Source organism: Schistocerca gregaria, chromosome 11 (genome assembly GCF_023897955.1).
Source record: "Schistocerca gregaria isolate iqSchGreg1 chromosome 11, iqSchGreg1.2, whole genome shotgun sequence".
Lineage (NCBI taxonomy): Eukaryota > Metazoa > Arthropoda > Insecta > Orthoptera > Acrididae > Schistocerca > Schistocerca gregaria.
The window spans coordinates 148,716,377-148,729,384 of NC_064930.1; the positions used below are offsets into that span (position 1 = coordinate 148,716,377).

Below are 13,008 nucleotides of genomic sequence, written 5' to 3' on the forward strand. Positions count from 1 at the left end.
GGTTAATTGCGTGCTCGAGACACGTTCTGTTAACGAGTCATCCCACCTCGGGTCAGGAAAGTATAGCCCCGTATGCCCAGCAGGGGTGTCGTTTATGCCACAACAGTTTAATTAGTCGAGTAAAATGTTGGGATCCACGCAGGTAAAGGCTCTGGTAAGTTTATAAAATACACCTGCAGGGTAGTTCTGAGGGTGAGGTGCCTCAGTTCTTAAGAACAGAATCCTTATGGGATGACTTTGTCGTCTGTCTGTCCGCGTGACTGACTCTAAAAGAAAACTTCGTTCTCAGGAGCAAGTAGACGAGTTGAGGTCTATGGTCCCCTGGTGGTGTAAAAAATTGAAGTTTCTAAACGAGCACGATCGAAAGATACAGCTACTTATGTCACGTATTTTGATACTCAAAAACTCACTCATTAAAACCTACAGGACACTTCTCATTGATCTAGAATCATGAAATTTGGCAAGAATTAAGGCTTCACAATACAACTAAAGGAAAAAAATCCGAAAATTTGTAACTTATTGTTGTATCACATGATTTTTTCCCTTCTTTTGTTTGTTTATTTATTTATTTATTTATTTATTTATTTATCTCCTGACTGTCTGGGTGTCCGTCTGTTAAATGTATCAAATTGAAATTTATGTCACATACTAAGGTCCCTTGATAATGTAATAAATGTGAACTTCTGATGCAGTGCAATCAAAAGACATAGCCAATTGTGTCACACACTTTGACACGTGCAATCTGACTCGTCAAAGCCTAGAGGGTACTTCCTGTTGACCTAGAATCACAAAATTTAGCTGCAAGCAAGATTTCATACTACAAGTAAAGAGAAAATCTGATGTTGATTTGTAATCATATCACAAAAAATATTGCTTTGGTCATTTGTTATCCGAACTCAAAGTTAAAATATTCTCGAAGATCTCGGAATTCCCAGGGCCAGAGCCGGAGCCAGAGATATTGCCAGTATCGAAGTCAAAATTGTCGAGAGTCTTGATTCCTTGGACGAATGAAGTGTCTTCGTGTACACGTAATTAAGTTCGTATGGAAGTCTCGGAGCCTGAATCGGGACTCCGGCAATTCTTTATTGCCACTTTCCACAGCTGTTAAATGAATTTCCTTTTAGCTTTGCCGACACAAATTGTCTGTCTGTGTGTGAAACGCTGCCTCAATCCATTTCAGGGTGAGCTGGTGTTCTACGTGAACGAGGAGTCGCAGGGAGTGGCCACGAGGGACGTTCCGAGCGGCGTCTACGGCTTTGTCGACATGTACGGGAAGTGTGCGCAGGTGACAGTCATCGATGACGATGACGAGACCCGTGGAGATTCCGATGACAGTAAGTGCACTGCCTGTCACTAATTGCAGCTCAGCGATGCCCGATTCCGTGTCCCGGCCGACTCGGCAAAGCGGAATTTGCTCTGTGACAAACTGCCTCTGAGAATTTTTCTGTATTTGACATTTAACTGCAGTATCCACATTCACTGAAGTATTTGCTAAAACACAAGCACGTATTTGACGAGCGTCATTTAAAATCGTACTAAATACACAGACTGTAATTTTACAGGAAACAAGAAAAACCTTTTGCTGCGTGACCTAATGAAATATGTCAAAATTCCATCGGTTGAAACTAGGTATTTAGATTGTATTTCAGAATTAGTCTTGATTGAAATTGTTTCCCGATGCACGAAGGCACCATCTTCATTTTTAAATTACACTTAATACATTTTAAAGTAATTCACTGTAGAAAATACATTTTGTCACAATCATGTTTTCATGTAATACGATCTGAAATGTTCATTTCAGTTTTTTATTCATTTTGTTGTTGGAGACAGCCCATCATGTAAAACAATTAAGTTATTAACATCTTCAAAAAAGAAACAAAAACAATCACTATTTCACAAGGCTTTATTACTAATGACCAGCTTTCTCCTCCGAATGCAAAAATATTTCGTTGACGCCGACCTACGCAGGGAGAAACGATCGTCGTCATAAAATAAGGGAAGTCAGAACTCGGATGGTAAGATGTAGGTGTTCGTTCTTCCCTCATACTATACAAGATTGGAATATTAGAGAATTATGGAGGTGGTTCAATGAACCCTCTGCCAGGCACTTCAGTCAGATCTGCAGAGTATCCATGTAGATGTAGATGCTTAAAAATGTAGTGTAAATTGCCTAGTCTATACTTGTGCAGTGGCTCGTAATGAGGGCAGCTGTGACTTAAACAAACTTTAAGCGTAATTTCAGAGCTTTCCGAAACATTGTCTCGCTCACACAGTTAACTTGAAATATTTTATGCATGAACTCCTTTGTAAAGTAATAAAATGTTGGAGCCCTTTTGTACATAGGTGTTTGATACCATAAAGGGTTGGGGATTTACTGTTTCTATTCCAACATTTCAAAAGCTTTCTCTTCTTGCCTATCATGCTTTTCAAGCTTTTCAACCACATGTCCCTTCTATGTGGGACTATGCTCCAGCCCCATACTTTAGGAATGGATTTCTGACCCTTTAATTTAAACAAAGTGTCAGTGAATTTCTTTTTTTCGCAGAAATTCTCTTCTTACTATAGTTGGTGTGCATCAGTATCGGATTTTACATATATAAATCATTGATTTAATATACAGGAGACCCATTAATATAAGTAATATAAATTAGGCACATACAAAGAAGTGAAGAAAAAAAATTAATCATATTTTTTGACCATCAGTGCAAATTTGTTACATTACTCTATGAAGATACATTTACCATCATTTTGATATTCTGTGACTGAATGCTAACATTTTTACCCAAGGATGGCATGTAATTATCTTTTCAGCAGATGTAGTTTCATTACATTGAAGTTTCTCTTTGTCAGTGTATTATAAATTTTCATAGCTTTATACTGAAGGCTCTGGGAATAAAGCTTTAATATGCAACACAATTACATGAAATTTCCTTTGTTCCTAGAATCATAAATTTGTTGAAAACTGTTTCCTAAAGGTACTTCTGAATTATTATTTTATACGCAAACTAGTTAGAAGCAATAAACCCCCAATTCTTTACATAATTGGCCTCCCGTGTATAAAGTAGCTTGAAGTGTTTGATTACTTTGCAAATCAGTTAATGTGTTAAATATTTGACGTTAAGCATGTAATTGAGAAAGTTTGAAATTAAAGTTTGTTGTAAGTCATAAGTACTCTTATTACAAAACACTGGATGAATACAGTCTGAGAATTTGCACCCTATTTTAAGCAAAAACTAGTTTTGAGTACATCTCAATTTTGGATCGACAGAAGCGCCCAATCCCATGCGTTGGCTTTGACCCGTGATGTAAGGGTGTTGTCGTGTGTGACGTCATGATGTGGGTCTGGCGTGTTTGTAGATGTTGTCATGTTGTGGTTTGTTGTGGCCTTTGGTGGTATGTTCAGGGTTTTCGTTTGTGTGGTGTAATGGGCTCAGTTTGCTTTTGCTCATTATCCAGAATTGCTAGTGTGTCAGCTGTGTTTGTAGTGGAATTCGTTTAAGTGAGTTAACGATTTTGTGTGAAGGTTAATTTAGTGTTGTTCACTGTACATCGTGTGGTAATTTTAGTCAAATTAATGGGTTGTTGTTTTACTTCAGGAATGGATATGACGGATAAAATGAACAGTGCGCAGGTCAAGGGAAGTGTCCGATCCCAAGTGTGGCTGTGAATGTTGATATTGGTATCGGGAGATGTTTTTGAACTATATCGGCCAAGGGAAGTGTTTGATCCTAATTTATGGGATCGGGAGCTGCTGTTGAGCTATATAGCTCAAGGGAAGTGTACGATTCCAGATGATATTGTGTTTAGTGGTATTTGGGGAGTTTTGTGTGGTTTTGTATGGGTGAGGGTGTCTAAATCTGTTTATATTTAGTTTTCCCCCACCTAAAAACACCCCATTTCTCGCGCTTGTCCCGTTAGTGTCATTAGGGTTTTTGTGGAGTGTGTGTGTGTGTGTGTGTGTGTGTGTGTGTGTGTGTGCGCGCGCGCGCTTGAGCTGTGTGTCGTAAGAAAAATAATGTTGCTGGTACATTCAGTGATGATGTATGTAGGTACTGTATGCAGTGGGCTGTGAATAAAGTTCGGAGTAAAAAAATTGAAACATCCTGAATTTGAAGTCATTTTGACTATTTTTCGGCCTTGACTGTTTCAAGAAATATGTGACGATTTCTTAAATTACCACGACCAGTCACAAACTTTTTCAACTACTGTATTACTTATTTATTTGGCGACACGTTTCGAGGGAATACCTCATTTTCAGGCTAAATGGCATTACAAAACCTTTACAGTAAGGTCATACTGGTGTTACATAGTCTCTTCATAAATGCTGTGGTCATCCTGTGGAAGAAGAGAACACTTATTAAGAGGTGATGTCACTTTGGCAGCTGGACTGATGTTTGTATGACCTTACTGTAAAGTTGTTTTTGTAATGCCATTTAGCCTGAAGATGAGGTATTCCGTCAAAACATGTTGCTAAATAAATAAGTAATACAGTAATTGACAAAGTTTGTGACTGGTAGCTGTGATTTAAGGAACCTTTACATAAAACATCCTGCCTGAAGCCAAAGTTAGATTGTGTGAGCAGTGAAAATGTAATAAGCGATACACTTCTTTCTGCTTTCGTCATTTTTTTGGGGTGCGTCAGTGATAGAAATTTTCATAAAGGTTTTAAATTATGTACATAGTTTCTAATTGTAATACTTCCTTATTGTGCTAAACTTTTAAGTTCAGATTATACAGTGTCATATAGACAATTTACTTGTTTATTGTAAATACGTAACACAGAGTAATAAATTGTTGTATTGAAAAACTACATAGTGAACTTACAACAGGTTAATAGCCCACAGGAGGTGCTAAAAATGTTCACCGTGAACTTCGATACACGATTTGGTACATCTCAACACATTTCTGAAAACTATTACTATTTCATTTGATGACATTTCAGCAGTCACATTGTGAATGTTTGTTTCCATCTCTTCAGTTGTGTATGGGTTGTTACTATTGATTTTGCCCTCTAAATTACCCCACAAATAAAAACAAGGTGTATGCGCCCCAGGAGACACAGGAAATCTGGGAAAAACCCAGAATTTTTCATCCGGGAGAAAACTCGGAAAAACCTGAGAATTTTTCATTTTTCAATTTTGTAATTTTGACTGGTAAGAACTGATACTCTAACAAAGAATTTCACTTTAGCCTGCTGCAGAATAATACTGCAGCAATAAAACATAAACGAGAGCAGAACACTAATGTAAGACTTAAGTTGCAGAGAAAATATGACATTTACAACAACGACTGCTTTCGATGAAATTGACGCAACTACTGTTGTGATTTCTAACAGGTCACGGGAAAATATTGCAAATGATGGTTCGAGAAGCATTATTTTCAAAGTAAAATTCCTTTTATGTGAGACAGATTATTTTACACATGAGAATGCGTGATGAATTTCTTTATGACTCTCACTCAGAACTTAACACCTAGAAAAATTGTGGGCCCCCAAGTCAAGACATTTATGTCTTCATTTAAAATTTTACTGGCATGTTTGTGTTTAATATAGATAAAGGCAAAAAATTAAGAATGAAATAAAAACTAAAAACAATGTTATATGTGACAGCTTAGCTTTTCTTGCAGCTGTACTAGACGTATACTATACTAATTTAAACAATAAACTTTTCCTCTTTGTGTATTTGTTCTACTTAACAGTGGTGTAGTTAATAGCTGACTACACCGGGTGTCCTATGTTTTAATATCTGCTTTCGTTTGCCGGTAAGATAACGTGGTGTGAGCCACGATTGCCTGACGAAAGAACATCGCAGTATGGATTTGAGTGCTAAGGAAACTAATGTGTCATGTCTGGTGGAAACCGAATTTATACTTCCGTACGAAAATATGCAGCGTGCACGTTGCTGCGCAAAAAGATCTTTCCAAAAGTGTTGGTTTTTTTGTGTGTTTCATTTCCTAAAGTGCTGGGAAGTAGGTATAAAAGCTACACCCTTCAAGGAATTGACAACTTTCACAGTTCCGAGGGTATTTTCACCCAGGAAAATGTATATTTTCACCTTGTCTGTGTGTACACTCTGAAAAATCACAGGTAGACAGATCGGGCAATCTGGGAGGCCGTAAACATGCGGAAACTGTATGTTCTTTCCAAAAGCTTCACAGGCGTGTGACATTGAAACTCGTGAAGTATATGTCGTAACACAATCTTGTCAGAAAAACGCATAGGCTACTATTGTTCTTCCTCTATTGGCTGCACTATGAATCGTTGCAACAGTTTTGTCATGTACACTTGAGAGTTCACGATGGTGGCGTACAGTGCATTGGTCTGGAGCTGCACACCAAACAGGTACTTTCACATCATGTGGTGCCATCTCAGAGCATTCCCTGGGATTGTCTGTTGACCGGTAGCTCGTGTCATGAGTGTATACGTATCCACTCAGGTGAAATTGTCCTTCGTCTGAGGTGAAGTAAAGACTTGGATCCAGATAACCATCAGAGACATAAATGAGTAATTTTCTGCAATGGTGTATGTAATTCGTGTATAATTTGTAGGGTTTTAATGTTGGCATCAGTCGTACTTTATATGCTTGTTTACGTAACAGCTTCTGCACGTTCTCGCATAATGTTCATTCGATGTTTAGTTGGGAAGATAGACGTCTAGTTGATTTCCGTGGACTTCTTACTGCAGTCGTGTGAATACGTTCAGTATTTTCAAACAATGTAAGCTCCCGAGTAGAAATATGAGCAATGTAGGAAAAGACAGATTGCTACTTACTGTAAAGAAGACATGTCAAGTGGCAGACAGGGACAATTAAGACACTTACACAAAGCTTTCAGTCACGGCCTTCGTCAGTAGACACACACACACACACACACACACACACACACACACACACACACACACACAAAAAGCAAGCAGCAAGTATACAAGACTGCCAACTGCAGCTGGGCATTCCAGCCTGAGATGCTGTAGTTGGCGGTCGTCTGTGCGTGACATGTGCTTGCTTGTTTGTCGAGTATGGTGTTTGTCGAGTATGGTGTTTGTCGAGTATGGTGTTTGTCGAGTATGGTGTTTGTCGAGTATGGTGTTTGTCGAGTATGGTGTTTGTCGAGTATGGTGTTTGTCGAGTATGGTGTTTGTCGAGTATGGTGTTTGTCGAGTATGGTGTTTGTCGAGTATGGTGTTTGTCGAGTATGGTGTTTGTCGAGTAGCAATCTGTCTTTTTCCAACATCGTTCAGTATTTTTGGTGAACTTCAGCGTTAGTGAGGGAACCTGTTGCTGACTTTACTGATCAGTTTCTGCACAACACTTTTTGCAGAAATAGCTCTCTCTGGATAATTTATCATGAACCTTTCATTTAACGTTTTAAATGATGTACATACAAAAAAGGTTCAGACAGTAAACAGTTTGATCGGAAAAGGTATTGCGCAGAACTGTACTTGCAGCAAGCTTCAAACTGACTTCTGAAAATGCAGCACTGATCACTAAGTATTCACAAATGCTAGACTGTTCAAGTAGTTTGCCAAATAGCTTAGGTGAGAAGACCTCTATAAATTTAGTCTACACCTATCCCCAGGACTTTTGACATAAGTGTATCCCTAAGTTTGTAATTTTTATGGGCAGTTTGGAAGTTGTTTTAAGCTGTGTCAGTTATATCTTTGTCATACTTAATTTTAATCCATTTAGATAAAACTGGTGTTCTCAGGTGTTTAGGGTATTAGTGATTCCATCAGGAATTGGTTCTGAGGTTTTAGTTTGGCCACTGTCAGATCTCTTGCTGCCCAAATGGGAAAACTTTTCCACCACTTCTAATGCCTTGTTTGTTATCTGATTTCCTGATTTCAGTTGTCTACACTCCCATTATCCTTGTCAATGTTTGCCTTGTAATGATATTTATGCTGTAGGAAAGTTCTTGTGTTATTGTTTTTGTTGTTGTTGAGGACTTCAGTCCTGAGACTGGTTTGATGCAGCTCTCCATGCTACCCTATCCTGTGCAAGCTTTTTCATCTCCCAGTACTTTCCACAACCCACATCGTTCTGAATCTGCTTAGTGTATTCATTTCTTGGTCTCCCTCTATGATTCTTACCCTCCACACTGCCCTCCAATGCTAAATTGGTGATCCCTTGATGCCTCAGAACATGTCCTACCAACCGATCCCTTCTTCTTGTCAAGTTGTGCCACAAACTCCTCTTCTCCCCAATTCTATTCAATACTTCGTCGTTAGTTATGTGATCTACCCATCTAATCTTCAGCATTTTTGTGTAGCACCACATTTCGAAAGCTTCTATTCTCTTCTTGTCAAAACTATTTATTGTCCATGTTTCACTTCCATACATGGCTACACTCCATACAAATACTTTCAGAACCAACTTCCTGACACTTAAATCAATACTCGATGTTAACAAATTTCTCTTCCTCAGAAACACTTTCCTTGCCATTGCCAGTCTACATTTTTCATCCTCTCTACTTTGAACATCATCAGTTATTTTGCTCCCCAAATAGCAAAACCCATCTACTACTTTAAGTGTCTCATTTCCTAATCTAATTCCCTCAGCATCACCCGATTTAATTTGACTACATTCCATTATCCTCGTTTTGCTTTTGTTGATGTTCATCGTATACCCTCCTTTCAAGACACTGTCCATTCCGTTCAGCTGCTCTTCCATGTCCTTTGCTGTCTCTGACAGAATTACGACGTCATCGGCGAACCTCAACGTTTTTATTTCTTCTCCATGGACTTTAATACCTACTCCGAATTTTTCTTTCGTTTCCTTTACTGCTTGCTTCCCAAGCACTGCTTCCCTTTCATGTCCCTCGACCTCTATAACTGCCATCTGGTTTCTGTACAAATCGTAAATAGCCTTTCGCTCCCTGCATTTTACCCCTGCCACCTTCAGAATTTGAAAGAGAGTATTCCAATGAACATTGTCGAAAGCTTTCTCTAAGTCTACAAATGCTAGAATCGTAGGTTTGCCTTTCCTTTATCTAGCTTCTAAGATAAGTCGTAGTGTCAGTATTGCCTCACGTGTTCCAACATTTCTGCGGAATCCAAACTAATCTTCCCCGAGGTCGGCTTCTACCAGTTTTTCCATTCGTCTGTAAAGAATTCGCATTAGTATTTTGCAGCTGTGACTTATTAAACTGATAGTTCGGTAATTTTCATATCTGTCAACGCCTGCTTTCTTTGGGATTGGAATTATTATATTCTTCTTTAAGTCTGAGGGAATTTCGCCTGTCTCATACATCTTGCTCACCAGATGCTAGAGTTTTGTCAGGACTGGCTCTCCCAAGGCCGTCAGTAGTTCCAATAGAATGTTGTCTACTCCGAGGGACTTGTTTCGACTCAGGTCTTTCAGTGCTCTGTCAATCATATCTCCCATTTTATCTTCATCTACATCCTCTTCCATTTCCATAATATTGTCGTCAAGTACATTGCCCTTGTATATATACTCCTTCCACCTTTCTGCTTTCCCTTCTTTGGTAGGAACTGGGTTTCCATCTGAGCCCTTGATATTCATACAAGTTGTTCTCTTTTTTCCAAAGGTCTCTTTAATTTTCCTGTAGGCAGTATCTATCTTACCCCTAGTGAGATAAGCCTCTACATCCTTTCATTTGTCCTCTAGCCACCCCTGCTTAGCGATTTTGCACTTCCTGTTGATCTCATTTTTGAGACGTTTGTATCCGTTTTTGCCCACTTCATTTACTGCATTTTTATATTCTCTCCTTTCATCAATTAAATTCAGTAGCTCTTCTGTTACCCAAGGGTTTCTACCAGCCCTCGTGTTTTTACCTGTTTGATCCTCTGCTGCCTTCACTACTTCATCCCTCAAACATACCCATGCTTCTACTGTATTTATTTCCCCCATTCCTAACAGTTGTTCCCTTATGCTCTCCCTGAAACTCTGTACAACCTCTGGTTCTTATGGAATGTAAATATAGAATGTAAATACTAATCGATTAATAGGTGCCACTTGCCAAAAAGCAGAAGCACAGAAGCCCAAGTCGTTCGCTCGCGCTCACACACACACACACACACACACACACACACACACACACACACACACACACGCTAAGAAGGAAAACTGAATAGTTTCAGAGTTATGCTTTGACAAACTAGAGTCTTTTGCGGCTGGATTCTCAATCCCAATGCTACTTTTCGGCAGGTGTGCTGATGGTGGTGGGGGTGTTCTGGATGCGGTGGGTAGAGGGAGAGGGGAGGGGGAGAGATGGAGAGAGAGAGGGAGTGGGGTGGGTGGGTACCTGCTCGGAGGGAGGCGGCCGGTTTACCGGCTGGGAATGTGGGAGGGAGAGCGGGCAGTTACACGGGCTGCACGCAACTGTAGGGGCCGCTGGGAAGCAGTACGTGCCAAAAGCTACTCGGTTCGGGAGGGGGCGACGGGGACTTTCGGGCGGAGGGTAGCGGGAACAGAGAGTAACGACCCGGCAGTTATGGCGGCGGAGGCCGTGTTGCGGGACAACTCCCGTCTGTGTAGCCGAGAGGAGGCGGCCCAAGTTGTGAAGCGGCCACCGAGATTGAGCTCATCGTCGTGCTCGGTCACACGTCGTGTCGCAGTTCGGTCTACTTCGTTCTCGACGACAGATGGAGGAGGCCTTTTGTCCCGGTGGACAGGCGGTCGGTAGTCGTTTCGACGTAACAGGCCGTACAGTGTTTGGACCAAAGTTGGCACACGACACGGCTGCTTTAGCAGGTAGCCCGGCCACTGACAGGGTAGGATAAGCCTGTGACAGCACCGGAACGGGAAGTGCCGGGCGGGTGGATCGCGCAGGTCTCGCACCCCCGTCTTCCACTGGGATACGATCCCTGTTTCAAAAGCTTTGGATTTGGAGTGGCATAGTGGTGGACTAGGATGTCGTGGAGGTCGGGTGGGCGACAGAACACCACTGTAGGAGGGGTGGGAACGATCTCGCTCGAGACGTCACTCGTGTCTGGGCAGAAATAATCGTGCCTCGGGTGAAGGGTGCGGTCAGGTCATCCCGGCACTGGGTGCCAGGGGTGGGGATGCTCCTTTCTAGCCAGTTCTCGGAGGGCGGCGACAGGTTTGGTGGTGCGCGGGGATGCGACGGGTGGGGGGGGGGGGGGGGGCGGGCGGCGCTGGTATTGGCCGTCTGTGAAGGCCTCGGCACGATCCTCTGCATACCGGGGCAGGGAGTTCTCGTCACTGCAGATGTGTCATCTGTCGAAGGCCGGTCTGTAGGGGAGGGATTATTTTGGTGTGCGGGGTGAATGGCCACCATCAAATAGTTGTCGAGAACAGACCGGACTGTCCCGCAGTTTGGCACGTGGCAGTGGCCGCTTCGCAACGAGCGCCATCTGCGACCCTTCCGTCTGCAACCAGGGAGTTATCTCTACGACACGTCCTCTGCTCCAGTCACTCTCTCCGCATTCCGGTGCCCGTGTCACCTGCCTTTCCTCCTCTGTCTCCCTTCGTTCTTCGAGTCCTTATGCTGCCTCCGTAGACATCAGGGTTTTCTTTGCCCGGGTCTCGCACGATAGGTTCCCTGATCTACAGTCGTGTAGACCGGTCCGTTTCAGGAAACGGGGACTGACGACCGAGTAGTTTGGTTTGTTAATCGCCCAACCGACAACCGCTGACCACCCGAGTTGCCTTCCAAGTGTGCCACGTCCCGCAGGCCTCTACCGATACACCTGCCATCCCTGCCCTGTACATTCCTAACTGGCAGACCAGCCTCCTTCCAAGCCAATAGCCACCTACTCCCAATCTCTCCCCTGCCTCTCACATCCCTCACTCTCGACCCACCCTGTCTGACACTACCCCCCCCCCCCCCCCCCCCCCGCCATGTGTGTGTGTGTGTGTGTGTGTGTGTGTGTGTGTGTGTGTGTGTGTGTGTGTGTGTGTGTGTGTGTGTGTGTGTCATTTCCCAAAGTCTTGTTTTCATATTTCAGACTGTTTATGATATATTAGGAATGTTGTGGATATTTCATTCTGGCTTAATTAAGCACACACACAAATCAACGTGCTGTGTAAGATCAGTTTTCTCGAGATTGGTGACAAACAGATCCTTCCAACCGAGTAAAGAGAAAATTTCAATACACTAGCTAAATTCCGTAGCAGCAACGTATTATGTACTTACTTTTCGCCACAGAATTTTCCAATTTCGTGCAATATTTTACGTTAATGCAGATATTCCAATAACTGTGACTATTAACGAAGTGACGGGCACTTCACGTGAAGATGACATTTAAAGCTATAAGCACTGCAGAAATAAATTTTGTTACCAAATAGTCTCTGTGAGATTGTTCGAGAAAGACTGCGGGGCGCGTGCCTCGATTCCGTCACCACGGCATGTCGCCGACCTCCCGGAAGCGGCAGACGATGTCGGCCTCCGTTTCGGAGCAAACGGACGGACCTGTCGAACAGTTCGGATGAAAATTGGTAACCGGGCACCGTTTCGCGTATCCTCTGCAGTCTCTCGAGTCCAAGTTCGTTTAATTTAATCCTATCATTGTGCTGCGTGTAAGTGTTTTGCCTGTCGAGAGAATGAGAGGTGTGACACTTCTGCCCCGCAGGATCCGACTTCGACGTCGAGCTGAGTGCGAGCTGCGGAACGTACGAGCCGGCCGACGGGCAGCAGCAGCCGGCACTGGTGACGGACCTCGTCGTCAACATGAATGTCGCCAACACTCGGCGCGACGTCATCGTGTTCGAAGAGGGGTCGGTGCCGCCGTCCGTAGTCGCCGCGGAGGATGCGGAAGTGTCGCCCCCTCCAGACAGGTTGAGGTGAGCTGCAGATGTTGCAATGCCGAGGTTGCGATACTGGCAGCCGTGTGTCGGTAGTGGGTGTAAAGTTTGGAAACGAGTGTGACTGCCCGGCTGACTGTGTTTAAAGAATGAGTGGCCAGTCGATTGTTTTTACCACTAGTTCTTCTGTCGAACGGAATTAACGCCTTTGTCCGTGCCAGGTGTACAAATTTTCTCAATAGCTTTCCAGGTGGGACTGCTTCTGCGTACTCGTTCAGCCTTTTCATCG

The 13,008-nt window shown here is 42.7% G+C and overlaps 1 protein-coding gene across 1 annotated transcript in view; it reads left to right on the top strand.

Annotated features, from left to right (window-relative positions):
* The window catches only part of LOC126295473 (neuralized-like protein 4), a 254,899-nt gene that overhangs the window by 39,621 nt on the left and 202,270 nt on the right, over positions 1 to 13,008 (top strand). Inside the window, exons 4-5 of the mRNA XM_049988010.1 lie at positions 1,181 to 1,334; positions 12,548 to 12,758. Coding sequence (XP_049843967.1) covers positions 1,181 to 1,334; positions 12,548 to 12,758 — 365 coding nt within the window. The remainder of the gene's footprint in view (positions 1 to 1,180; positions 1,335 to 12,547; positions 12,759 to 13,008) is intronic.